The following is a 25,334-nucleotide window of genomic DNA, read 5'->3' on the forward strand; positions in this document are numbered from 1 at the left end:
TAACGGTGCATCACGTCTGAAGGCTGATCGGCTTTATGCAGGCATGGAGATAAGGCCGGAGTGCAGTTTGAGGGCTTTGATAATCAGAGCATCAACAAAACAAGCCCAATGGAGCACAGTGATGTTAGAAAGTGAATATCTGACATAGTGTCAGGTTTGTGCCTTTGCCATTTGCCTTCATAAGAGCGAGGGGATGAAATTACCCAGACGGACAGACCGCCTCTCTTAAATTGGACGTGTTTATCTACATGACACAGCAGTCCTTCCTCACCTCACCACAAATAAATCACACGCCGCCAAATCTTGTCTAAGAAAAGATCTTTATTTATAAAAACAACAGTATTACCAGTTACATACTTTACTGAAAAAAGCAACTTCTCAGAGCCAAGGCAGGTATGAATGGTACATCATAATTTTACATGGATAGGCAACATGACAAATATACTGTGTGTGGAGAGTAAAAAAACAAAGATGATTGGTCTCTTTTGCCTTAAAAACAACTCGGCGGTAAAACTGGGACTAAAAAGTTGAACAACTTGCATAATGCTCTCACCCACTGCTCCCACACATACAAAACCCGAAATAAAACACAAACAAACCAGACAAAAAGTGGAAAAAAAGGTCAAAACAAATGGATCATAGAACAAAATGTGCTTTTCGTCCAACTCCCAACTTAAATGAAAGCGTCAGTTTCTGTCCTCAAACTGTCTGTTAAAACTCGAGTCTCCTCTGAGGGAAGAAGCCTCCCATAGTTAAGCACATCAAAAATGCTAATATGAACAAAAAAACAGCAAGTAGTGATTTTTTTTTTTTAAAGTAGAGATAATTCCTCCGAAGATCCTCCTGAAGTGATAGTTGCTTTCTAAAAGAAGAATAAGCTGAAGCTTAGCTTAGAATAAGCTTGTGTGTATAGTGTAAATCTGTAACAGTAGGTAGGGGAAAGTTTTCTGAAGCAGGATGTCATGTTTTAGTTGTTTATTAGTGTTATGTTCCCAGCTTCATATTTGAGTACCAAGTTTGATGTGCTGTACTGGTCTGGTCGACTAAATCCAGACAGAAAAGTCAAAACGCAGCAGCTCAAATTGTCATGGGAAGAAAGAAAAAAAAAAAAAAAAACGGTATAAAAAACAAAAAGAGGCAGTTGGTACATGAAAAGGATGTTTAGTCACAGGTGGAGGAGCACAAGATAAAAACAACATGAGCAGATTAAATAATCAACATGTGGTCTCATGGGTCTGGTCTGTGCACACACACACACACACACACAAACGCACACACAAAAACACACTCACTCCAAGGTCCATATTCTTTTTTTCCCACACACACACACGGCCACAGGTTAACTGTATGACAAATATACACACACCTGCCCTTTCTTGTCTACGCTTGTGCTCGTCCCAACAGAGAGAAAATAACTCTAGACAGGAAAATAACTCCGATATAAACAACATTCTCAAACTACAGGGCGGCCGTCGGTCCGCCGGCTCGTCCCAACCTCCCAACGATCCCAGTAAAGGGACGATTTAAATTAATGAGCCAAAACTAATGCAGTCATCCCATTCTTCTTTTTATATACAGTATATACCCTACATAGAAGTACAAATTCATTGTTAGGATGCGGGTGTTGGCAGCAACGTGTCGACCCTGACAAAATTTACCAAAATGTTGACAATAGCGAGAAAAAAAAAGAAAGAAAAAACAAAAACAAGCAGGATGACAACACCAGAATTAAATGATTGTCAACAAAGGTGATTGCCTTTACAGAAGAATTATAATAAAAAAAAAAAGGAATATATATTTCTGTTGCTACAATTGAATGACTTCGTAAAAAGTAGGTGTGTATGTCTGTACGTGTGCGTGTTGCATGAGACGTTTCGCCTGCAACACAGCCACTTTCTTTGGATGCCAACCCTCATCTTCTAATCCCATCTGTGTGGTGATAGAGAGAAAGAGAGGAGGGGAGGGGAGGGGAGGGGAAGAGGGGGGTGAGAGAGGGAGAGAGTCTGTGCATCTGGATCTTCTCTCCTCAGTAGCAGTGGTAGGGCAGGGATGGCCCAGTCTGGGTGATGCACACTATCAGTTTTTCTGGAGGAACGGATCAAAACACAGCGATTAAAACAAGTAAAGATGCAAGCATAAAAACATGTGCAAAGTCAATGTGGGTAGTTTTCACATTAAACATGGAGGCAACACGAGGACTCATTCTGTGGTAAGTATGGCACGCTGCACAGTAGTGCTGTCACAATAACCAGTTGTTCAATAAGACTTACATACCAATATAAAATTAAAATTAACGTAGTTTAAATCTATGAATCTATCCATATCCCAGACATCAGCTTATAGATGCTGATGGGATAAATGTTTTGTGTTAGTGTTGTGTTCAACTGTGAAACAGGCTGCAATGTAATCCCTCTGGGTTATGTCCACTAAAAGTGTTTGTTTTTGCCGCTGAAAGGCATTATGGGAAGGATTCCTATAGATAGACCTTTTTGTCAAAGAATAAATTCCTTCTGTTTTACTAGAAACAGCTGCTCAATCGCTCTCACCAATGCCACCAGACTCCATTTAAAGAAACAGTAATTTTATCATCGTAAAACACACTTTATTCAAATTCGACAGAAACAAAACAAAACACCAAGAATCTTCTTGGTTTGTCTTTCCACTGTTCCAACTCTCACACCAACTCTGGTTTGATCAAAATAAACCCTGAATTCACCAAGTCAGATGTGAAAATATGAGAGCCGCAGGAGGGGAAACCAACATGTAAAGGCAAGAATATTTTCACAGCTAACCTGGTAATTACTTTGCACCGGATATTATGACTGCAGAGATTTTAATATGTTCAACTTCAACAGATTTTCCTGGTAAAAACACGGTAATTACCAGATAACAGAAACCCAGAATGGATTGTTATTATACCTTCTGCAGCACTGCTTATAAATACAAGTACTTGAACTGATTACTTTCTCCAAAATCTCAGTTAATCATTCTTCTAAGATGATTTTCTTATTTAATCCTGATTCTCAAACCGATAAAGTTACACCATAGCAGGGATTAAGATGACAGTTCTCAAACACGACAAAGAAATCCAATCAAACGCATCAAACCTGCATCTATTCTGGCACACATGTTGTAATGCCCTGCAAAGCCACAAGAGTGCACTGAAATGCCTACAACACTGGCAACAGGCAACAACAGGAGAGCTACGCCTGGATCCTGGATTAAATCTCTCAAAAGTATCTGAAAGTCCACTAAGACTGAAAGACACACAAAAGCCCTTTCACAAAACTTACAAAGCTGTTCAAGGAAAGTTTGTTTACACAAGTATTTAGGCTGCAGTATGTTTAATCGTGTTGTAGTAGTTATAATATTTTTATACTAAAATAAGCACTGGTATCAAAGTCAAAGTTCTGGTATAGTGACAACACTACTGCACAAACTACAGCTATTATTCTGAGGATCTGAACCTTAATTATAAACCTTGGGTTCATGTCTACAGTGATGGACTGTGTGGACCACAACGCACAAGGAGCACCTTGCAGCATACTATACCAGCATGTACACATCACATCAGGGTATCATATCGTTAAATATCAACACAGTAGACCTCAACCAGTGTTTCAGTACACCATCAGAGACAGAGACCAGGTTTCACTGCGGGTTTGAAGTTATAAGAGACACAGGAGCTCATAGAGTCCATGCAGGACGAGAGGTGAGTTGGACATACCATGCTGTTACATGCAGAGGGAGGGTAGAGGGGAGGGGGGGGGGGGCTAACCATCGTAGGAGTCCAGCAGGGGCAAGGAACCCTTTCTGCCCCCATACACCCCTCGCTGAGACAACCAGAGAAAGAGAGAGAGAAGAGAGGGAGAGGAAGTGAGTGTGAGAAAAGAAAAATGTCAGTAATTGTGAAGTTATAAAGGCTGCCAAAGGCAAAAGGTTAAAGTCAGGAAATATTCCTAGTGGTGCAGGAGATTATGGGTTAGTGTTAGTTATGTGAGCAATCCAGCATGTGAGAATATGTGAGGATGATTTAAAGTACCGGTAAAGTGTCTGTGGTTTCATCCAGAGTGTGTCTCCTCTCCCTCTGGTCCAGTGTAGAGTAGGCCTCTGAGGGAAAGAAGATGACAGGAATGAGAAACAATATACGACAAGAATAAACATTTTCTATAAAACTGTCTCGATAAAAAGCAGTGATGATAAATGTACTAACCAGGGCCGAGGTCATTTAGTGGAATCATGTCCCTCTTTTCTCCTAAGATGAAGCAAAACAGAGTCACAAGTTAAACAAAATCGACACATCAAGCTTCACATATACACAAGGCTAAAAACACAACTATCAGCTGCTGATGTAAAACACACTGAGCGTCATGACGTTTCTTGATATAGTAAAATTAGTCTTGCCTCTATCACCTTGAGTCACCAGAACTTTTTGGAAATGCAGAATTGGGAAATGATTTCTTGCACACTGACCTCTGTCCAGCAGTGGCGTGGTGCTGTCCTCGTAGGTGCCGTTGGCTCTGGTGCTCGGGCCATTGGTGGTGGTGCTGTTGGGGTTGAGGTTGACCATGAAGTCCGTCTTCTTCCAGCCATCTTTCTCCAACGGCCGGCGCAGCTCTTTGTGGGCCCAGATGAGCTGCAGCACCTGGCCGGCCCCCCGCACCTCACGATCAGAGCGCTTGCTGTAGGACACGCAAAGACATGTACACACATTTACCACAAACGTGTTTGGATATTACATAGTCAGGGTTATATCATTATATTCAGGGTTCTTCGTGCACTTGTTTGCAAGGGTGGTGCCATAACAAAAGCTGCAAGAGCATGTATTTTATCTGTCTTAGGATCATAAAAACACTGTTCTACATGTAATGCTTATGATGGTTTGCAACAAGCTGCATTCATAGCTAGAAACAACTGAAAGCACTATTTCTGCACTTGCATATCCTTAGCCTACTTTACAGAACACACTTACCCGTCCTTGTTAATAAGCACCAGTCTCTCAATGCCCTGCGAGGCTCGGAGGGTCTTTGCTGCCTCCAGACTGTTGCCTAGCACCTCAGCGAGCGTGCTCAGTACAGACACCACTGTCTCCTCTGACAGGGCGCGCCCAGACTGACTCTGGCCTCCAGGCAAGTTGGCCACAAGGTGAGGCACTGCATGCAAACCTGCAGGACAAGGACGGTGAGGTAAGAAAATCTCTGGAGACACAAATGCAAACATCCAGTATCACGCACGCTACCCAAAGTGCACTGAATATTGCGTTTGGGACATCCGAACAATATCCAGCAAAAGAGAAGTGTAAGTATATCATTTAATATATAGAGTATTTTTAGCTCATTTGGGTATACAATCCAACATCCTTACCGAGCAGTTCGCAGTTACGGTTGTCGATGGCGAGGTTCCTCAAGGCTCCGGACATTGCCCGAACCACACGGTCATTGCCATGAGCTAGCAGCTCTGCCATCATAGGGAGGCCCTTCTCCAGGCGCACCGTGGCCCGGATATACCGACCATACTGAAGAACAAGCAGATAGAGAGGACTCATGATTATTATATAGACAGCACTTTCATTCCTGTAACTTCATAACACAACACAAACTTTGCAAAGACTGATTAATCAGGTTAAATCTACTTTTAAAAATACACAGATTTGGCTTAAAACTGAGACTGAAAACACTAAGATTTCATCTCCTCTTTTTTCAACAGCAGAGTTTCAGTTTGTGAAGAAATGGTACTAACAGTCCATCGGCCAGCACACAGGTTCTGGATGGCGCCGGCAGCAGCCTCCAGCACCGAGGGGTTCTTGCTCTCTCTGAGCAGCGACGTGTAAACACGAACCACCTCCGGCTGGAACAACAGCTCGTAACCTTAAGTCGACACAAAGAGAGGAGGCGTTAGTTTGACAAACTTCAACAATTGTGCTGGATAAAGTTACTGTAAAAACAATACGAAAAATTACTTGTAACAGTTAGACCTGGTATTCTGACCGTTTATCTGTGTGACTGAATGTAATTTATCAGTACACATGTTGTTTACATTTTGAGTGATTTGTACTTATAAATACAAACGTGCTACTCCAAGCATAATCACTGAGAAATGATTTGAAGAGAAAAGAGATGTGCATACCTTTGGCAGGTGTTGTCCTCTTTGGAATGTCAACCTGATCTCCACTGCCATCATCTCCATCCTTCTTTGCTGCAGCGAAAAAATCAAATAAAAACAGAGCAAACATGAAAGACTGAGCTGAAGAAGTAATGTGGATTATGTGAAGTTGGCTGAGATGAGCAATCGGTTATCCTCAGGCCTCTACGCTGTCATGTGAAATGAGACCATGCAACCAGTGGAACAAGCACTGTAGACATGCAATGCCGTGGGCGTGACATCAGGTGATCATGCTCATGCTCATGAACTGGATGTGAACTCAACACGCTGCTCTTTCTGCAGTGAAGTATTATTCTGCGTTAGTAAAATGACCGATGCGAGAGTGGTCAATAGTTTCAAAGGTTCACTTTGAACGCCAAGAGGAGAATCTTACCTTTGGAAAACCACTCATCTAAACACAGCAGAGAGAAAGGAGAAAGTGAAGGAGGGTGGGAAGAAAGATGGGGGAAAGGTAGGAGGAGGGAGAGAGAAGAGGAAAAGGGTGGAGACAGTGGTAAGAGTGTGAAAAACAGCGACAGGTGCGTCCGCCACCAACAAGCTCAAACCCACCAGCAGCTGTCCATCATTCAACAGCAAATCTCAGACACAGTGCGACTCTTGGCTGCGATAGCTGTCTGTCACTGACCTTTGCCCTTTCGAGAGCCAAAGCAGCCGCCTTTGTTAGCAGGAGTCGGCCCCTGGTTGAGGGGCGTGGTCTCTGCATAGCGCTCGCTGCCGGGGACTTCACGGTGAACCTGATAGGACAGATTCCTCAGGAGGCAGACACAGTTCTCCACCAACTGCAGGAAGGGAAGAAAAGGAGACAACAGGATCAAAGATAAGTACAGAGGAATAAAGGTTCTTTGGTTTCATGCAATTTTAAACAGAAACAAAGATAAAGATAAAGACTTAATCACCTTATTATCCACATCTTTGCGGTTGATCTGTGATTGGACAATGTACATGAGTGAATCCACCATTCCCGTGCATTCTCTGAGCTTTCGCCTGGCTTCGCTGCGCTCTGAACTCACATTCCTGTCGGTGAGAGAGGGACGTTAAACACATAATTGCATGTTTTCTTCTCAAAATAAGTCTCTTTTTCTCCTCCTTGGACTTCCTCTGCTTTCCATCCATCGATTCCATGCGTACCTAAGGCAGCCAGCTGTGTTGGTCAAGGCGGTCTCCCACTCCAGATGGCGTGGTTTGCAGCTCTCCTCTCCGTTGCTCCCTCGCTCCCAGCCGGAGTGCGGAACAATCACCTCGTCGGCTAGGGCGTGCAGGGCGTGGTCCACGATCTCCATCTTTACGGAGTCGTGGGATGAGAGGTTCCACAAGGTGCCTGGGACGATAGAATAAATACTGTTACTATCTAAAAGAGAAATTATTAAAATAATGGGATATAAGTAATGAATGAATCATACAGCAGCCCACAAAAGTCAGATTTGTTTTGTCCCTGAACTGTCTTAGATTAAAAAAAAAAAAAAAAAAAAAGATCTATACAAACATCATATGATGTTGATACCTGTGATAGTGTCAGTGAGGTCCTGGTCGCGGGTTTTTCTCAGTAACCTGACCAGAGCAGGCACTCCATCGCAGTTCTTGATGGCAATCTTGTTGTCTTGGTCTCTCCCATATGAAATGTTTTTTAGTGCTCCACAGGCTGAGTGGTGCACATCCTTGCTAGGGTGGTCCAGCAGTGACACCAATGCTGGGATGCCCTTCAGGCGACGCACCTCTGATTTAACCTAAACACACACACACGCACATCAATGATTCGCCAAAACGCAACAAAACCAAAAGATAAATATTTGGTAAGCACTGTTATTCTGCATTTGAAAATGACCATTGCTTCACCTTGTCATTTTTGAATGTGAGATGCTGGAGGAAGGCGGCAGCGTTGGTCTTGACAGGATCCAGGCGATAGTTCAACATGGCAATGACCTCCGGCAGCTCCGGCTGTCTCCATGAAGTGGGAGGACCCTTCCTTAGCGTGCTGTCCAGTGAAGCCATGCTCCCCCTCTCCATCGTCATGGGAACGCCCCAGGCATAAGGGTCAACTCCTACCATGTCACCATCCAAAGTATCCTCACAGCTTCTGCACGTTGCAGGAGGAGAACATCAGTCAGCTATGTTGCACACCTACATGGTCAGACTGAAAGATGCAAAACACGGCATGTGTTTTACCTGAGTCTTCGTCTGTCCATACCCCCAGCACCGGGTCCCAGGCGTGGCATGGTACCGTAGCCTCCAGGGTGCATGGGTGGAGGCCCCATGCCATAGTCATCATATCCCACACTACACTGGTCATCCTCGAGACCATAGTGGCCTTGGCCATACCGCATCTCCAATGCCGAGCCCAGGGCCCTCATTCCCCGGCTCACCTGGGGCTGGGCTGCATACGGGTCAAGCTGCTGACGGCTTGGGGCCCGGTACCCTGAGTCCAGGGTCCTGTAGCCATCGACTGGCCTGGGGAAAGAAGGGAATGACAGACGGCGTTGTTAAAATCAGTTGCAGTCCAGGTCTTGTTTTTACAGCAATAATCAGGGACTCAACTTCTCGTTCAAATGGTTCAACCATGGATAGAGCATGTATTCATTAACCTTGTAAAACAGTTTGTGAGCAAGATGTACAAATGTGTCACGTGCTGATAGAGCAGAACAGGGATTTAGCTTCTGTCTCCACTCATAAAAACCAAAAACTACAGTTTGGCTTTTAATGATGAACTGTCCGTAAAGACATATCTCAGAATGTCTGAACAACAATCACACTCTAGAAAACATCACAGCACTCCTATGCAGGTGTGTTCTACCTGTAGCGGTCGTCCATGTGTGAGCCCCTGCTAAGGCTGGTGTATGCCTCTGACGGTGGGCCACCCCGGTAGTCATCGTAACCCCCAACGGGACCGTAGTGGTAGTTTCTTGGCACTGTGGCCGTGGGGTAGTCTGTTGCTCCAGGCTGCCTGTAAGGGCGGTCCAGTGTGGCGCTGTAGCCACCCATACCGGACACCGACAAACCTCCGTCAATAGACATCGAGTCAGATGGCAGAACTGTGCGTGAGATTGGTTTCTTCATCTATGGGAGAGCGAGATGGGAGTGATTTATTCAAATATGTTCATGGTAAAGGAATAACAAACGAATGGCACAAGATCCTTGGAGCTGTAGCATTAAATTTAACCACCCAGTTGATTTTTACATTTTGGAGGAAGCCTGATGATATTGTGCATGTGTCACATCTCTTACCCCATTGTCTGACCGTCGTGTGGTTCCCTCATCAGAAAAGACTGAGTGTACTTCCTGGGAGTCGTCCTCTGGTGTGTAGCTCTCATCGAGAGCGCCGTGTGCAGGGTCCACCATTCTGTACTGTAGCAGAGACACAGCACACATTTACATTTTTAAATCACTGGCACTTAAATGTATAAATGCATGAAAAATAACCATATTTACATGTCAAACTTTGCACAAAAGCACATACCTGTGTGCCGTTTATGTATGAGTCGGTCAGTTTCAGTCGTTCTATGTCTGCATCCCCTAAACGCCCGTTCTGGGATAAAACAGAAAGCTAACTGTGAAATATGTAATGTAAAAATTTTAAATATCATACACTTTTGCTGCAATAACACATAAAATGAGGATCAAGGCATGATTCTCTGTCGTCTTTCTGCAGTCGTCTGTCTCACAGCCACCCAGATGATATTACTGCCGCTGAAGCACATTCAGTGCTGACCAAAGTGTCCCAGTGTGTCTTTGGTTTGTGAGTCACTGCCAGACATGAGGGAGGACATTTTGGAATGCAGCCACTCACCCTCACACCCTACTTCCTCCTGCTTTACTCTATTACATAATCAATGACTGTCACACTGTATGACTTACACATTTCAACCTAATCCTGTGTAACACTCACTTTTATGCAATTTACTGTCACACTTAAAAGCAATGGCCTCGAGCTGAGTCACTGCATAATTAGGCTACTTTGGAAATCTTTCCCAGCAACCGCTCCAACACCAACAGTTACTATCGGCTGTAGCAATCCTGTGACACCACTGACTGGTGCAAGAGAAAACAATCTTATAAACCTCATCAAACACATAATTTGCAGTGACATGTCATTTTGCACTTTCTATTATGTCCACAAGGAGGCAGGGCTGTTATCAAAAAGCAATGAGACGTGCAGACGCGGCTTGTACATGGAGAAGGGCACACTTCCTCTCCAGCTGGTCCTTACCAACAACTCTGTCATGGTTTTGTAGAAATATACAGACTGCGAGGCTGGCAAAGCATGAGTATCATCATCATTAATAGCTTTAGAGATAAAACATATAGTTAGGGCCAGCAAGGCCAAAAACACAAATTCCTTAGCCTTCATCCTCCAGCTGCCACACACATCAAATAACAAGTCACTTCCAAGGATTCAAAGAGACAGAACGTAACATCTAATCTATGTCAGCAAGCCCTTGAAAGGAAAATATTTAGAACACATTTTAAACAAGTCTAATCAGTCAGTGTACAAATGTATTAAAATGGCAACCTGAGTATGGCGTCGCCTGACCTTTGGTGTTACCGGAGAGCAAAATGATGCTCTACTTTGATTGTTCTTCCAAGCCTGCAGGAAGCTAGGCAAAGTTTACTATGCTGTAGCCAAGTCTTTCAGTAGATACAACAAAATGGGACAAGAAGGCATCAGTTAAGACCTTGTCCAACCGGATTAACTGTAGACAAAACAACAGAGTCAAAGTCTTAAAACTCTCAGCTTAGCTAATCTTCACCTTAAAAATAGACGTAGATGACAATCATGATTAAATATCCTGAAAATCAATTGAAACCATTTCCAGATATAATAACCAGCAATCCGAATCAATTACTTGCAACGTTGCCCACACTGGTCAAAAACAACAAAGAGATAGCAAAGTGACAGTTACTGTGGTATTAACAGGTGTTAGAGCTGAAAATATCTGTCAATTTATCAAACAGAAAAAGAAACAGCAACTATTTTGATAATCGATTAATCATTTTGCTACACAGTCCCCAAAATTCCCTGTTTGACTGCTCAAAAGTAAATATATTCTGGTTTTCTTAGTTCTCTGTGGTACAGATTTGAATATCTTGGGTTTTGGACTATTTGTCAGACAAAACAAGCTATCTGAAGATGTCAACTTTCGCTCTGGGAAATTTTAACAGGATTTTCTGATATTTTATAGACCTAAAAAGTGTAGCAAATTATCAAGAAAATAATCAGCACATTAATCAAGAGCAAAAATGAATTAGCTGCAACTCTTTCAAAACATCAGATGGTAGACACATTTGCATAAACTGATGGTGGATGTCGCCCTATCCTAACACATATAATGCAGCAGAGACAAATACTAGCGATTTCATTACTTAATTTCATCAAGGTGCTTGCAATATCATGGACGTTCAATATACAAAAGATAACTGCATGCAAAAGAATACATAGTATACAGCATAAAAAACAGGGGTAATAAATTACAGTGAGTGACTTGAATGAAAATAAAACGACAATTATTCACGATGAAGAGGAAACCACACCGGATGCAGGACTATGCAACACATGCATGACAAATGACCGCATTCCATAACATGACATGCTGGAACAGAGAGGAAAATGACTGAGATTCCACATCAGGGGCCAACGAAAGGTGTAGCCGTGCGTGTCAGTGTGTATCTGGTGAGTGACAGTGATGGCATGCTGAAAGTGTGTCATGACGAGCATCTCAGGCATGTTAAAATGAGTGGAACTATGTGCAAAAAGGGACTGATATATTTGCAGATGTGGGCTGAAACTGAGACTTAGGTGAAATTAAGAAAGGTATTTAATGATGATGCACGCAAAACATCACAGACACAAACTGGCTGAGCGCTGGTGGAGAAGAGGCAGAGGCAGAGAAGGGACGAATGATGGATGAATGGATGTCATAGGGAGAAAACTTGGATGGAGGAAATGATGATCCACGGATTGGATGACAAGTGAAAGAAATGGCCTTCGAGAGACTCTGGATGGAGATGTTGGGGTTTGTTGGGGATTGTTACCTGTGTGTGAGGGAGGGGGCGACCCAGGGCCGAGGGGCTGGTGGCAGGGAGGCCCACTCTCCTCCTCTCCTCCTCCAGCGCCCGGGTCAGCTGTTCAAACTGCACCTCCTGCTCCCTGACCGACTCCAGCAGAGCCGCTGCGCTCTCACACTGCTCCATACACACTACATGGCCCCAAGGGGAAAGAGGGGGGGCGGCGTTACACACATCCATACAGCCTTGAACCCACTACAGCACAGGGAGACTTGCCTAACAAAAACAGACACACCTCTACAGCAAGATGTGGTGGATGCAGATTTTTCTGGGCTGATACTTAGAAGAATTTTATCTGATTTATCTGCTAACAGATTCTGTTTGGTGACATAGGTTGAGATGCCTTCTTGGAAATCTGCTGGCACTGTACGGATGGCGCAACAGCAGATCACAATAATGAATACACAGCAGTCACCTGTAAAGACAGGTTTCTGGTTGAAACTCAAGACAACTCAAGACTTACTCTGAACTCTCGTGTGTATCAATGCCATTGAAAGCCCGTCACGGGGTACTGACTCATTCACTGAAGTTTTTCCCCGCAGAGACTTTGAAAGCTAGCTGACTTGCTCAAATTTCATACTGCCTTTTGCAATACCTGACCACATCAGTCCTAATAAAACCTATATCACAAGAAGCACGTTAAATGCCAACTGTAAATACAGTGAATTCACTCCAGGGTGGTGCTAGTGTGAAAAGAAAATACAGCAGAATAATTATAAATCCAATTAGTGCCAGAAGCATAATTCAGGTCTGACAGAAGACACAATATAAGACAGCAGGAGTAGGTAGTGATGACGGAGGAGAGTCAGATCCTTTAAACCCTGGTTACTGCATCAATCGTAAATATTGCAAAATATTGATCACGATAATGTGAAGGAAGTTATTGCAGTATTACATTTGTCAACATCATCACCCCTACATGCAGATCAATAATTATTACCACTTAACGCAAGCATGGAGGAGTCATCTGCGAGACCGTCTCACATGCCACACCAGAAGAAACAAACACAAACAAAATATTTTAGCACCCTTATAGTTTTTAGAGGACGCTCAACACACAACACTCAATCCAAGGAGATTTGCATACTTGTCTTTATGGTTGAAGCACTAAGAACACACAACAGAGCAGACACACTAAGTCTCAAAGCTCATTGCACAGAAAATTAGAAATACACACCTTCACCTGTGGGCGTGGTTTGGTAGTAGAGGTGAGAGATCACGCCAAGGTCAGAGGCTGAGCTCTAGTTGCTCATGGGTAGAAGGTCACTGAACCACCAAGCCCAGAAACAGGGAGGAATGGACTGCAGAGAGAGAGAAAGTCAAAGAGGTGGAGGGAAGAGAATAACAAGGAGAAGGAGACAGAGATATGTAAGTGAAGAATGAAGGCACCTCCGTTTTTCCAAAACAGCAACATAGTGAGAATACCGTACAAGAGTGTCAACGGGGTTGTGTTTGCTCTGTGTGCGGAAAAACACAGCAAGAGGCATACAGTAGCTCCAGCCTTTAGACACACCCTGTATTTACTCAACATTTGGCCTGTGCATGGCAGCTTGCTGCGGGAAGTTGACCAACCTGCAGCTCTTTCTGGGCCAGAGAACATCGACTGTCAGCATAAAAAGAAACTGGGGTTTAAAGATAGTAACATCTTCTGAGAACCATATGTTCTCTTATCAACTCATCCCTTTATTCACCAGTTTAACCATGCCTTTTTCTTTTTTTCCATGCAGCCTTTCTTCTCTCTAATCAGTCTGCATCTACCTCTGGCCCAACTCTGTCAGTCCGCTACTCTTGTTCTTTCAACTTAACTGCCTTTCATCCCTCCCCCAACGTCTCTTTGTTATCTTGGCTGTACTCTAAGAGAAGGACATTGTTATATCAGAGCTAAACAAGTGGAGACTCAGATCCTCTTATCTGTTGATACAGCTTCTGCTGCAGCAGCCCGGCTCCCCATCAGGCCTGGCTTCAAAGGTGAATAAACCCAGGCATTGCCACACACACACACAGACACCTGCATGACCGGTCAGACAAGGTAGAGGAGGGGCTACCAAATTTCAGTTTCTCAATGTCTCTCTCTGTCTAGCCAACATGCACAGACACACTCTTGAGAGTGTAAGTTCAGTTCACAGTAATTTCGGGAACAAACAGGGACCTGCATTTACATTTCAGGCAGCAGGTGTTTGTGTGCAGGACAGCTAGGGGGTTAACAAATCAAAAGCATATGTATAATGAGTTCAAGTGGAGAGATCGTGATGAATGACTCACAGTTTCACCTGCATTAGATTGTGCAAACAGAAAAAAGAAAAGGAGGAGAGACATGATATCACCGTTTCATGGACAGACTATTACGACACCATTTCGCTGATAAAATGAAGCCAATGCAATGGCACCATCTGCTTCTGCACGTCAGTCAAATAAATGACTAACACACACAAACGCATATATGACACTGATTATTTTAAAAAATCCCAGTTTGGGGTGTGCCCAGTGTGGGAAAAAGGGAGGAAAGTGGGATGGCCTGATGAGAAAATGAGGAGTGGCTGAAGTATATTTCACAAGAGAGAGGAATTTGTGAAAACCAAAACCAGGATTTGCATTCAGGATAAGGCAGACTGACAGGAAGACATGATGTCACATACACACATTCGCACACACCATCTTTTGCTTAGTGGCTGTGGCGCCCCAGAGCCATAACCTCCCACCTGGGCAAATCACACACTGCTGTGCTGTACCACACATGCCTATATATGGTCATAGCCAGGACAAGGGCTGATATTATCCGCTACAGAGAGACAGACAGACGGGTACAAACAAATAAAACAAAGTGAAAGCCAGATAGGGGAGCGAGAGGGTAAACTGGAGCAAAAAAAAGTGGGGTAGAGATTCAGAAAGGAGTGCTGAATACAAGATAAAAGCTAATCTTGCATTCCTAAGATTGTCTCACTGCCAAATGAGCACAGCAGCCCACCCACTCATCCACTGTAAAACCTTAGCAGGACACTGGCTAATAATCTTTTAGAGATCTGAGTTTACTGTACTGTTGTAGTATTTCCAATTATCCAAATGCAACTAACCAAATCTATTCTCATCTGCCATCTTTCCATAACCTTATGTCACATGTAAACACTGTCATGCTCCTAATCCCATCCCTGATGGAGGGAATAATCATCATTAATATGGTACATGCTGGGGCTATCATGTTTCACTAATGAGCACAACTGTCATTCATACAGGATGATTTATAAACTGCGGTTGATAAATCTTGGCAAGTGTACTTGAGAATGTGATTGTAAGTGTGTGTGTGTTTTAACAGGAACCAGGAGGGAATTTGCAGCTGTCAGTCCGGGAGGTTGGTGGAACAAAAAGAAGTTTGTGCAACTGGGAGCATGAACGCAAGTGTGAAAAGAGCTGGAGAGCAAGGAGGACATTATTGGACATATTCAAAATGGCTATTTTTTTGTGGCTGTGGGTTGTTCACTCTTTGCACTTCTGTCCTCCACTCATTTCCCCCTTTCACAGCTGTTAGTTTTGGTCCTGAAAGTCAGCAGTGAGTTTTGTTGAACAATGAAAACAATCAGTGCAGTCCAATTGGCAATCCCCTCCCCTTTCCCCTCTCACCCACTTCCTGAGAAACAGGATGTTTTGGAATCGACATCAGAGATGTGTAAAGGGACGCAGCGGCTACTTAAGCTCACTAAAAAAATTTCCTCAACAGAATGCCTCGTGCACAAAACCATGAGAGCCTATATGATGCACCACTTAAATAAACCACCTACTGACGGTTGGTTGACATCAACCATAGTAGGTATTTGAGTGGTGAAAATCCCCGGTGGTCAATATGCTGATCATAGGACCACAAACCACTTCCCATTATATTGTTCTCTATATGATGTTTTCAGTTCTGCTTTCATTAACTTTCAGAAGCTATCTCTGTGACCCTGCATAGCTGAGGCATCACACACACAGATTTTTTTTTAAATAAATTACTCAATTCTGGTTTGTTCTAACAGATACCCACATACCTGTGCTTTTTAAAGCGCTGACACAATTGGTCTTACTCCTCTATGATAGTTAATTGATTATCTTTGGGTTTGGGTGTATTTATTGAAACAAGATCAATGTTACCTTGTGCTCTGGGAAATTTGTCACTATTTTATGACATTTAATCAAGAATGTAACTCCACTCCAAGGAATGAGCAAAAGAACAGAAATTGTAAGGAAACTATGAATGGACACAACCATTTTTACATGCATGCTGATCCTGAGCCTTCACTCACTACAATACATGGACTTTGTATGCCCAATAAGAAGTGTGCATCTATAAAGAGTGAGGGAACAAGAGTGCACAGAGAACGTTATGAGTTCTGTTCTGACGGCAACAATGGTCAAAATGTCAAACACAGTACCTTAGGGTCAACAACATACACACACTACTCAAACATCTGACCGAGCCCTGACACACCACGAGTCACACATGTCCATCTGATTCTGCAGCCATCAGTCAGCATGACTCACTCAACCCTGTCAGAAGACATCTGTTATCATACACACATGTAACCAACAATAAGGCCTTTGTCGACTTAATGAAACTTGGGTTAATGCAATAAGCGCCTACACCTGCCACCAGCAGCAAAAACTCCCACTGAAACAACACATCCACTGCAAAATGCACATCTGTTCACGCATCTCGAAGTAACACACACTGCAGTTTGCTGATAAGTCAGTGTGATGCCACCAGCACTGGTTTAAGATGAGCGTGGCTTGTAATGGGATTGAAGCTTTAGCCCACTAATCCACTTACCTCCTAACACATACACACATGATGTTAACGTGCACGCACAGACAAACACAGGTTAGACCCTCTGTGGATTAACCTGCACACCTCAAGAGAGCAGACACAATTGCAGTCGGCACTGGGAGCATGCATCAACAGTCAAACAATTACATGGCTGTTCATGTTCACACATGGTGTTATTAGTGGTGGCACCTGCAGCATATTAATTCAGCTAGAGCCCTGTCCCAGTGACACCTGCACACATATTGTATAAACATGAAGCAGGACAGTCCGAAAGCCCACAGGAAAGCCACTTAACCAACACTGCAATGTGTGCCTGCATAAAACCAAAGTTGATGAGAAAAAAAGCCAGTTCAATTGTTCACGCTCAAACTGACAGTTATCCCCACCCAGGCGTTTTCCTACCAAAACAAGTTTACACAGGACCCACCTAACAGGTTCACCAGCCAACAAACTTCAAAATCCCAGGCCCGTGTGAGAGACTGCAATTGGAAGACCACCACCCTTAAAACAGATTCAAATACACAAAACAGGCTCAACGCACAGCTACACCTATAGTCAAACAAGTGGCGATGTTTCCAATTTCCTTAAACTACACTCTTCTCTCCTGCGCTTCTTGCGCTTCTTCCCAATAATAAGCGTCGAGGTGATGAAATCTACTTATCTGCTTAAACTGATAAAAGTGCTTCCGACAGAAAGACGCTTAAAAACGAGACAAGACTACATCAGCGGTAGCTGAGTCTAACCACAGTAAATACTAACGTTAGGGAACCAAACCCAGTCCACTCCAGTGTAAACCCGCCTGACCGTCACGTTATCATGTCAGTTTGTATCCCCTGTTGAACACTAAAACCTCACCTTCCTACCAGACCTTGTCGCCAACCATCTGGAGCCATTAGCAGTTAGTATTTCCCTGATCCAGCAAAATCCCACAGACTGTCAGGAATTGATTTGCTAACGTTTATACAGCAATCTAGGGCACGAGCGACCAGCAGCGCTGGCTACATTAGCTAAACACAGAGGCAGTAACAATACGACGTATAAAATGTACTCACACGAACAAAGACTCGCGTATTTGAGCAGCGAGTTACTCGGTGGTTTTGCTAACGCCACTGCCCAGATAAATGACAATGTTGGAGATCAAATCAGCCCAGTTGGCTAGAATGCTCGCTCAGCACCCCTATGACCTGGTTTGGCTGTCTTGCTACGTTAGCATCACAATAACCCACATAACCGTCGGAGAGTGGTGCCAACAACCAGGCTAGCGTTAGCATAGCAAACAGATTAGCCGCAAGACGCTGGAGTTAGCGTGTGTTCCGCTAAGCGGCATTTTAAGCTAATTTAGACGGTGTTCCCTCTTTTCGCAATTGGCATCAATTACTCTTTTAAATCGGTTATAACGGTGTGCACGGTAGGCTACGGGACAGCGGGTCACGGTATGAACTTTTAACGTTAGCACAGTTGGCTAACATTAGCCTATGAGAGTAGTGTTGCTTGATCTGTCGATGATGTGACCACTCCTTGCCAACGCTGCAGTGCGCCCACTATCTCGGGGGGAAAAATGCGCCCCCTGCTATATCAACCATCTGGTAACATTTATAAACTGACTCACCTGCTCGTGGAAAGCCTGCCCCGACCCCTTCCAGACTATTCCGTTTTTAGTGTTTTCTCTTTCCCCCTCCTTCCCTGGGTTCTGGGTCAAGCTCGTTAAAGACGAAGCGACATCACCGAGTTTTCTATCAAAGAGAGGGCGGGATCAACCAGCGGCTTTACCGTAAAGACGGCGCACACGGACTTCCTCTTCTCATACAGGTGTTTGTCACAAGTTTCTGGACAGACCCAGACGCTCAGAAGCCCGTAGCCTTACAGGGAATAAAGCCCTTGTATTACTGCCAAGATAATACAAACACGGACTGATATGAGCAAGCCCGTGACCATTACAGGGGAGTAGGGGGATTTAAATTCTGCTACAGGCGTAGAATAAACAGGCTACCTCCCACCGCCTCCTCTCTCCTCCCATTTATTTCCGTCTATCGCTCCCTCTCCCTCCCATACACACTGATGTCATTGATTGCCCAAGAACAATAGCCTGAGAGGAAGCAGCATTTCTTGGGGAAGTACAACAACTGCAATCCACACCAACACGACAGGACTGTTGGCACATAAAAACATTAACAGTGACCATCACATCCTCCGCATGTGCCTGATCAGTAAATAGCTTGATGGTGAACAGCTTCTGCAATCACTTGAGTTATATGACTCATGTTTGACCGCTGACCTTTTATGAGGGATCACTGCATGACTGTGACTCTAAAGCACCACCAATGTTAAACTGCGTGTCTGAATTCCACAGCTCTTGCAGTAATTATTGTATTTATATTCACATTCCTATCTATTGGTGTTTAATGTTTCTGATTTTGAAGAGCTTTGGGTAAAATCAAAGGCAAATATATAGAAGCCTGATAAACAATACTTAAGTGTGGGCAGGGTGGAAAGAGGAACAATGCAAGGAATTTCCCCCAGTTTCCTCAAGAGTCCCCCACAGTGCTACAGTATGAGTAAACCTGAGTCACAGTAATCACTGGGAACAAAAGCAATGCTGCACCCTAGAGGTGCAAAATGATAAGAGACTGTCAGACAGTGATAGCTGTTTATAAAAACTCCATATTTATTCACAATTTTATATCCAGATTACAAAACCACAGACAGAAGCCACGCTAAATTTATTATTGCCCCGTTTCAAAGTATCCAGGAAGTACAAAAAGAAGAAATAAGAGCTGCAACACAGACAACAGTAGAGGTAGTTAGCTTTTTAAATGTAACAAACACACATACTCAAATGAAAGATTTAAGGTTAATGACCCGCTCCTTATGCCAGGTATGCAGCTCACTATTCAGTAAACCAAACCATTTTTAATTCCTAAAAAGTTCTGATGCTCTGGTTGATCCAAATCTGAGGTTTAGTCAGAGTATCTGGGATTTTTTGTCATATGTATGACGTGGAAAACTGTAAATCGCTCGCAGCTCCGCAAACCTTTAAAACAGTTTAAAACACTTAACTTCTGCACTCTTACAACGACTTGTATTGCGCACTATGGCATTATATACCATGACACAATAGAAATTTGAGAACCTTACCATAACTGGAGTTTGCCGCACCAATTGCAACATTCTATCCTTTTAATATCTGCATTAGGCCAATGTGGGTAAATCAGTGAGCAATGAGCCTGCTCTGTGTCTGCTCTGTCTCAGGCAGTCTCATTGCTCACTCGAGCAGTCCCTTGAGCTATGGAAGAAAATAAAAAAGGCATTTTAGTTTTGGAGGTTCTTTTTCTATTGCTGCTGTCATCACACTGAACAGAGATCATGCTTGTTTGTGTCCTTATTTTGAACCAGTCCATTCATTTAACTAGGAAGTTGTCAAGATACATACAATATACATTGCTGTACTTGTAGGTTATTAAGTACATTTGACCCATGAAGTTCCTTGTGTAGTGGCAAAAGTAGAAACACAGAAGGACAAGACCATGAGATACTTCAATAAGAAACACTTTTCCCTCAAATGCACACTGCAGCACAGGTCAGTAAACGTAACATGCTGAAAAGCCGTTGCATCTTTCCTGGTCAAAGCACTCCGTTAGCGTTGTGTGTGATCATGTGCCTGCGCAGGTTGCTGGGGTTGTTGAAGCTGGCGGTGCACTGATTGCAGGTGTACGGCTTCTCTCCAGAGTGAGTCCTCAAGTGGATCTTCAGGCTGCCGTTCTGCGTAAAGCGTTTCCCACACTGCGCACAAGCGTACGGCTTCTCCCCGGTGTGAATGCGCTTGTGGATGGTCAGTGTGGTCTTGTTGACGAATGACTTGCCGCAAAAGGAGCAGGGAATGGGCATCTCCCCGGTGTGAGTTGCCCGGTGGACGATCAGGTCCTCACGGCTGATGAAGCCCTTGCCACAGAAGCTGCAGTCCAGGGGTTTGTTGACGGTGTGAAGGAAGACGTTCTGTTGCTGGGAGAACTGGCTGACATGACTGGAGTGCGCCACATGACCATCAGCTCCTACTACTGTTGTTTGTATTGCAGGATTCATTGCTGTTAAAGCCATTTGGGTGGAATGATTTCTTTCCAGCTGGCTGTTTCTTGTGGGTCCAACACTGTTATCCTGCATCCCTCTCATTGGGGGTCTGTCATTGGCACCAGAGGTGAAATTCAGGAGACCGTCATGGGTGACGTTGTGGTCAGGAGACAGAGAGCTAAAAGCCTGGACTTCGGAGGCGGTGAAGAGGGTGTCGCCCACTTCCTGCAGTGGCCCTTCCCCTCGACCATGAACGCTCACGATTCTCAGCTCCTCGTGATTACCTGTCAGGCAGGAGGGCTCTAAATTCTGAGCCACTGTGTCAACACTATGTGTACTTTGGTTCCCAAAGTCACCCTGACCTATAAAGACAAACCACAAAATGATGTTACAAATCAGATGACAATGACCTGTCTGAGGCAGGATAAACGTCTTTTCAAGTCCATTTTCTGCTAATGTGTTTGCCTGTTCATTATTCAACAAATCTCCTGAAAAGACCAAACCCTCAATGAATCTGTACTGTCTGTTTGGCCACTGCTTATATCATACATGGCTTTGTGCAAACACATAAAAGAGTCATTTTTTTGCATCTGTTGACATATTACCTCATTACAAACAACATGGCTCGTCATACAAGCCCAGATGTAGTCGCATGAAGTCAGCAGCTTTTGATCCAGACTTTGTTGATATGTATTTTGTTAGCTTGCTCCTCAGCAAGACACAGAATCAGCTCACGAGGGCTTACAACTGACAATCAGGTATTACATTACTAAAAACACCCTACTCACCTGCAACTGGCCCACATCCTCCAATGTCGTCTTCATCTTTGATGAGGATGACATCTGGGCTTTCCACATCTGCACACTAACAAGTAAGAATACATATACATGAGCAAACAAAACTTCAAACAATCCTCTTAGTTAATGAATGTACTGCCCGCACTGTGTTTACCTCTACTTGAGTAGCAGAGGAGGAAGTATTGTTCTCTGATTGCAGAGAAGCAGCTTCTCCAACAGTCTTTAGAGGCGCTGGTGGCTTGATGACAACTAGAGGCAAGAAAAAGACATAACTTCAGGACCACTGATGGTGACAGAGGAGTGGGAGGGGTGGATGGGTGAGGAGGTGTCTACTACCACTATATACAACAACAGAACTGTGAATTAAATGCACATAAACAACCAAATAGGGAAAGTTACATTTTGTCTAATGGCCCATTTGCAGTCTGAATTTTGACAAGGCAGATCTGAGGCACTGACATGGACTGCATGGATACTGTATTGCATACTTGATCGCTTTAGTTGGAAGCAATGGCAGTGATCATGCAACAAATTGGAGAAAAGTTAATCAAAGAATTTATGGTGAACAAGACCAAACAACGTCCAGAATAACTTGTTGTCAGTCAAAAGCAATATAACTGGAATTCACATTTTCATTCGAACATACAAGCAAATGCAGCAGGATCAAAGGACTTAAGAGAAAAAAAGAATTTTCCTCTGTACCCCATGATTCATGACTTCTCAGCCACTTGCCAAAACCTAAACTTCTCAATAACTGATCACATGGTGGTGCAATTAATGATATTTTTCAATATGCTGAGCCCATAGACTGTATAATAAATAGAGGACAGAGCCACTGTGATGTAACGCCTTGTTTTGTTGACTATCATTATGAAGCCTTGAGTTTGGCATTACGTGCGTCACAATCTTGTTTTTTGCAGCCAGAAGTGACCATATTTGGATGTGAAGGTTTAGCTGGGGAGGATACACTTTGCAACGCCTCTATCCTGATTGGATCTGACTGAGAACCAGAGGGCAAACCGTGGTAGCGACTTGACAATCACAAGGTAGCACCACCCCAAAGCGTCCCCTGCTTTGTCCAAAAAACAGATCAAACAATGAAATGAAGTGAAATAGTAGATTCAAACTAGTCATAATGACAATTACAATACCTGCAAAACAAGACAAGCCTGCCCCACAAATACCAATAACCTATAACTAGATGCATCTGAGCTTTGACCAGTGATAACTTAAATTCTAAACTTTGCTGCTTAGGTTTGGACTAGTCATTTATCTGGCATTGTGACTTGTAATATATAAATTTAGAGTTAGATACATGAATTAATTTGTGCCGGTTCCTCCTGCAGCAAAGCACCTCCACAACATGTTTTGGAACAGTGTCTTCTTCCTTTCTGAGTGGCCTTGACTTGTTTTACTGTGAATGTAGATGCTTTTGTGCCCGTTTCCTCCAGCATCTCCTCATGCTCATCTCTAGGAGACAGAATGTGTCTGTTTCTGACCGCTGAGTTAGAAGGTGGGCCTTAAATAACGTCCACAGGTGCTCCTCCAGTTAACAAAAATGGTATCAGTTAGAGCTTCTCAAGCCATATCATTTTCTGAAATTTTCCAAGATGTTTAAAGGCACAGTCAGATTAGTGTGGGTAACCTCTGACCCACTGGAATTTCGACATAGTGGATTATAAGTGAAATCATGTAAGCAGTAATTGTAAACTGTAAACAATTGTTGGGAAAATTACTTGTGTTATGCACAAGTTGATGTTCTATCCACAGACTGCACAAAACATGGACCATAGGTTTCTGAGCAGCATTGTGAAGATCAGTGACAGTGGCTCCAGCTGTAAACGGGTTTATTTCTACTGTAAAGTTGGCCATTTTAATATGGGTATCTATAGAGATGGACTTTTTGGAGCCAGACCCAAGTGGTCGTTCGAGGAACTGCAGTTTTTGACACTTCCGCCTTCTTCATCATAATTCTGGCTCTTACCTGACTTTCCGAAACTACAGATTGTCAGCATCAAATCAGTTGGGTGGTTAAATGAGTTTTAATGCCTTGAAGTGCATGTAAACGTCTCACTTCAACAGTGTGTGGAATTAGGCTTAATAATTTACTTAATTCACTTTATTAAAGTAATCACAAACACGTCAAGCAAAGTGAATCAGATTAAACTCGTTTTTCATCAACTTATGGACACGAGGGCAAACCGTGGAAGTCGTGACGTATGTGTCACCTGATAAGGAGCAACCGCGATTTATTAGCAGTTTATTGACTAATCAACTAATATGCTATTTTGTTAAAAAAAAAATCAACAAAACAACAACAACATTTAAGCAACTGTTATCAGCAATTGCTTGGAATTTCAACTGAACAGGTGTGTCTTTAACTGTTAACTCACCTGCAGCAGGAAGAGCGTGACTTGTTACTCGAGTAAGTATTTTTAAAGTGAAAGTACTCGTTACCTTGTGACTTAGCCCGTGGTTTGGGGGTGTTTCCTCGGATGGGGATGTGGGAAAAGCGGCTGGCCGGCCGGTTCGTCCTGGTCTGCAGCCTGAGGGAGAAGAGCTCGCTCCTCATTACCTTCATCCTCAGCCTCAGGGTTTCGCTTTCCTTCAGGCTCTGGCACAACTGCAGCCGGAGAGACGCCGAGCTCTCCGAGAACAGCTGACTGATTTCCGTCACCGCCGCCTTCACCAGCACGTCCATTATGGACAAAAGCTGGGACTCCAGGTTCAGACTGCTCGGCGGCATGTCTGCGGACATGTTTCACTCAGCTGCAGTCGAAAAATGTTGGAAAAACGCGCAACACAACCGGAGGGTTAGCTTACAACGGGGACAACACAATGGCTTTTCCGGTAACATGACGCTCATTACCGTAACTCCTAGAAAGCGGGTGCAGTTTTGCTTGATATGATTGATGGCGCACGACTTCTAATTTTGCTCAGGTATCAGCTATTATCTATTAATAATCAGTTACACAATCAAGTATATTTTGATCAGTTGAGGTAACTATAGAGCCTATCTAACGCGTAAACTAGGGTACATAAAAAAGGATTGTTTTAATCATGTTTTTATAAATGTAACTAACTTTTTTATCAAAGCAATTTAAAAGGGTTTTTATATAGTTTAATGTTCTGTTCTTTTTTAATTGTTGCTTCCTGTCTGTCTTTATGGACCTGTCAATAGAGCGTGCAGCTGCTTATCCATAACCTATAATTTTAACCCTGTTCTTTATAGACTGCATAGACAGCAATAGCTTTCTTATTGATAGAGTTTATCCATTTTGAATCATTTAATAAATATGAGAAAGATTTTCAGGAAATATTCCTACAGATACATACATTTACATAACCTTTAAAGTCAGATTTTTCACATGCTTCCATTGTAATGTACTTGCCTATGAAGCGTCATATTGTGTACCATCCATCATACTGTCAACGTTCATTCCATTCAGCTTGGCTGA

The 25,334-nt window shown here is 43.4% G+C and overlaps 2 protein-coding genes across 9 annotated transcripts; both read right to left on the bottom strand.

Annotated features, from left to right (window-relative positions):
* Positions 1-301: 301 nt before the first annotated feature.
* LOC121611164 (catenin delta-1-like) lies at positions 302-18,943 on the bottom strand. Of its 8 annotated transcripts, none has more exons than XM_041943551.1 (22): positions 18,624-18,943; positions 13,397-13,520; positions 12,187-12,350; positions 9,614-9,682; positions 9,382-9,501; positions 8,951-9,213; positions 8,326-8,607; positions 7,996-8,236; positions 7,664-7,886; positions 7,291-7,480; positions 7,059-7,176; positions 6,788-6,941; positions 6,536-6,553; positions 6,127-6,195; positions 5,740-5,867; positions 5,365-5,515; positions 4,973-5,165; positions 4,474-4,682; positions 4,214-4,255; positions 4,043-4,110; positions 3,728-3,833; positions 302-2,085 (listed from the first exon to the last, which is right to left on the bottom strand). In XM_041943551.1, exons 3-21 carry the CDS (start codon positions 12,343-12,345, stop codon positions 3,774-3,776), a joined length of 2,757 nt encoding a protein of 918 aa, XP_041799485.1. In that variant the 5' UTR covers positions 12,346-12,350; positions 13,397-13,520; positions 18,624-18,943; the 3' UTR covers positions 302-2,085; positions 3,728-3,773. The 8 variants fall into 8 exon arrangements, with proteins under 8 accessions (XP_041799485.1, XP_041799486.1, XP_041799490.1 ...); XM_041943552.1 differs by lacking the exon at positions 18,624-18,943 and adding an exon at positions 18,067-18,187; XM_041943556.1 differs by lacking the exon at positions 12,187-12,350 and having other exon boundaries at positions 18,624-18,941.
* A 714-nt stretch (positions 18,944-19,657) lies between these two features.
* Positions 19,658-24,705, bottom strand: LOC121611169 (zinc finger and SCAN domain-containing protein 2-like). Its single transcript, XM_041943562.1, has 4 exons — positions 24,334-24,705; positions 22,031-22,125; positions 21,868-21,943; positions 19,658-21,441 (listed from the first exon to the last, which is right to left on the bottom strand). The coding sequence occupies exons 1-4, from the start codon at positions 24,632-24,634 to the stop codon at positions 20,636-20,638; spliced, it is 1,278 nt and encodes a 425-aa protein (XP_041799496.1). The 5' UTR covers positions 24,635-24,705; the 3' UTR covers positions 19,658-20,635.
* Positions 24,706-25,334: the final 629 nt, after the last annotated feature.

This window comes from Chelmon rostratus, chromosome 9 (assembly GCF_017976325.1).
Source record: "Chelmon rostratus isolate fCheRos1 chromosome 9, fCheRos1.pri, whole genome shotgun sequence".
Taxonomy (NCBI): Eukaryota; Metazoa; Chordata; class Actinopteri; order Chaetodontiformes; family Chaetodontidae; genus Chelmon; species Chelmon rostratus.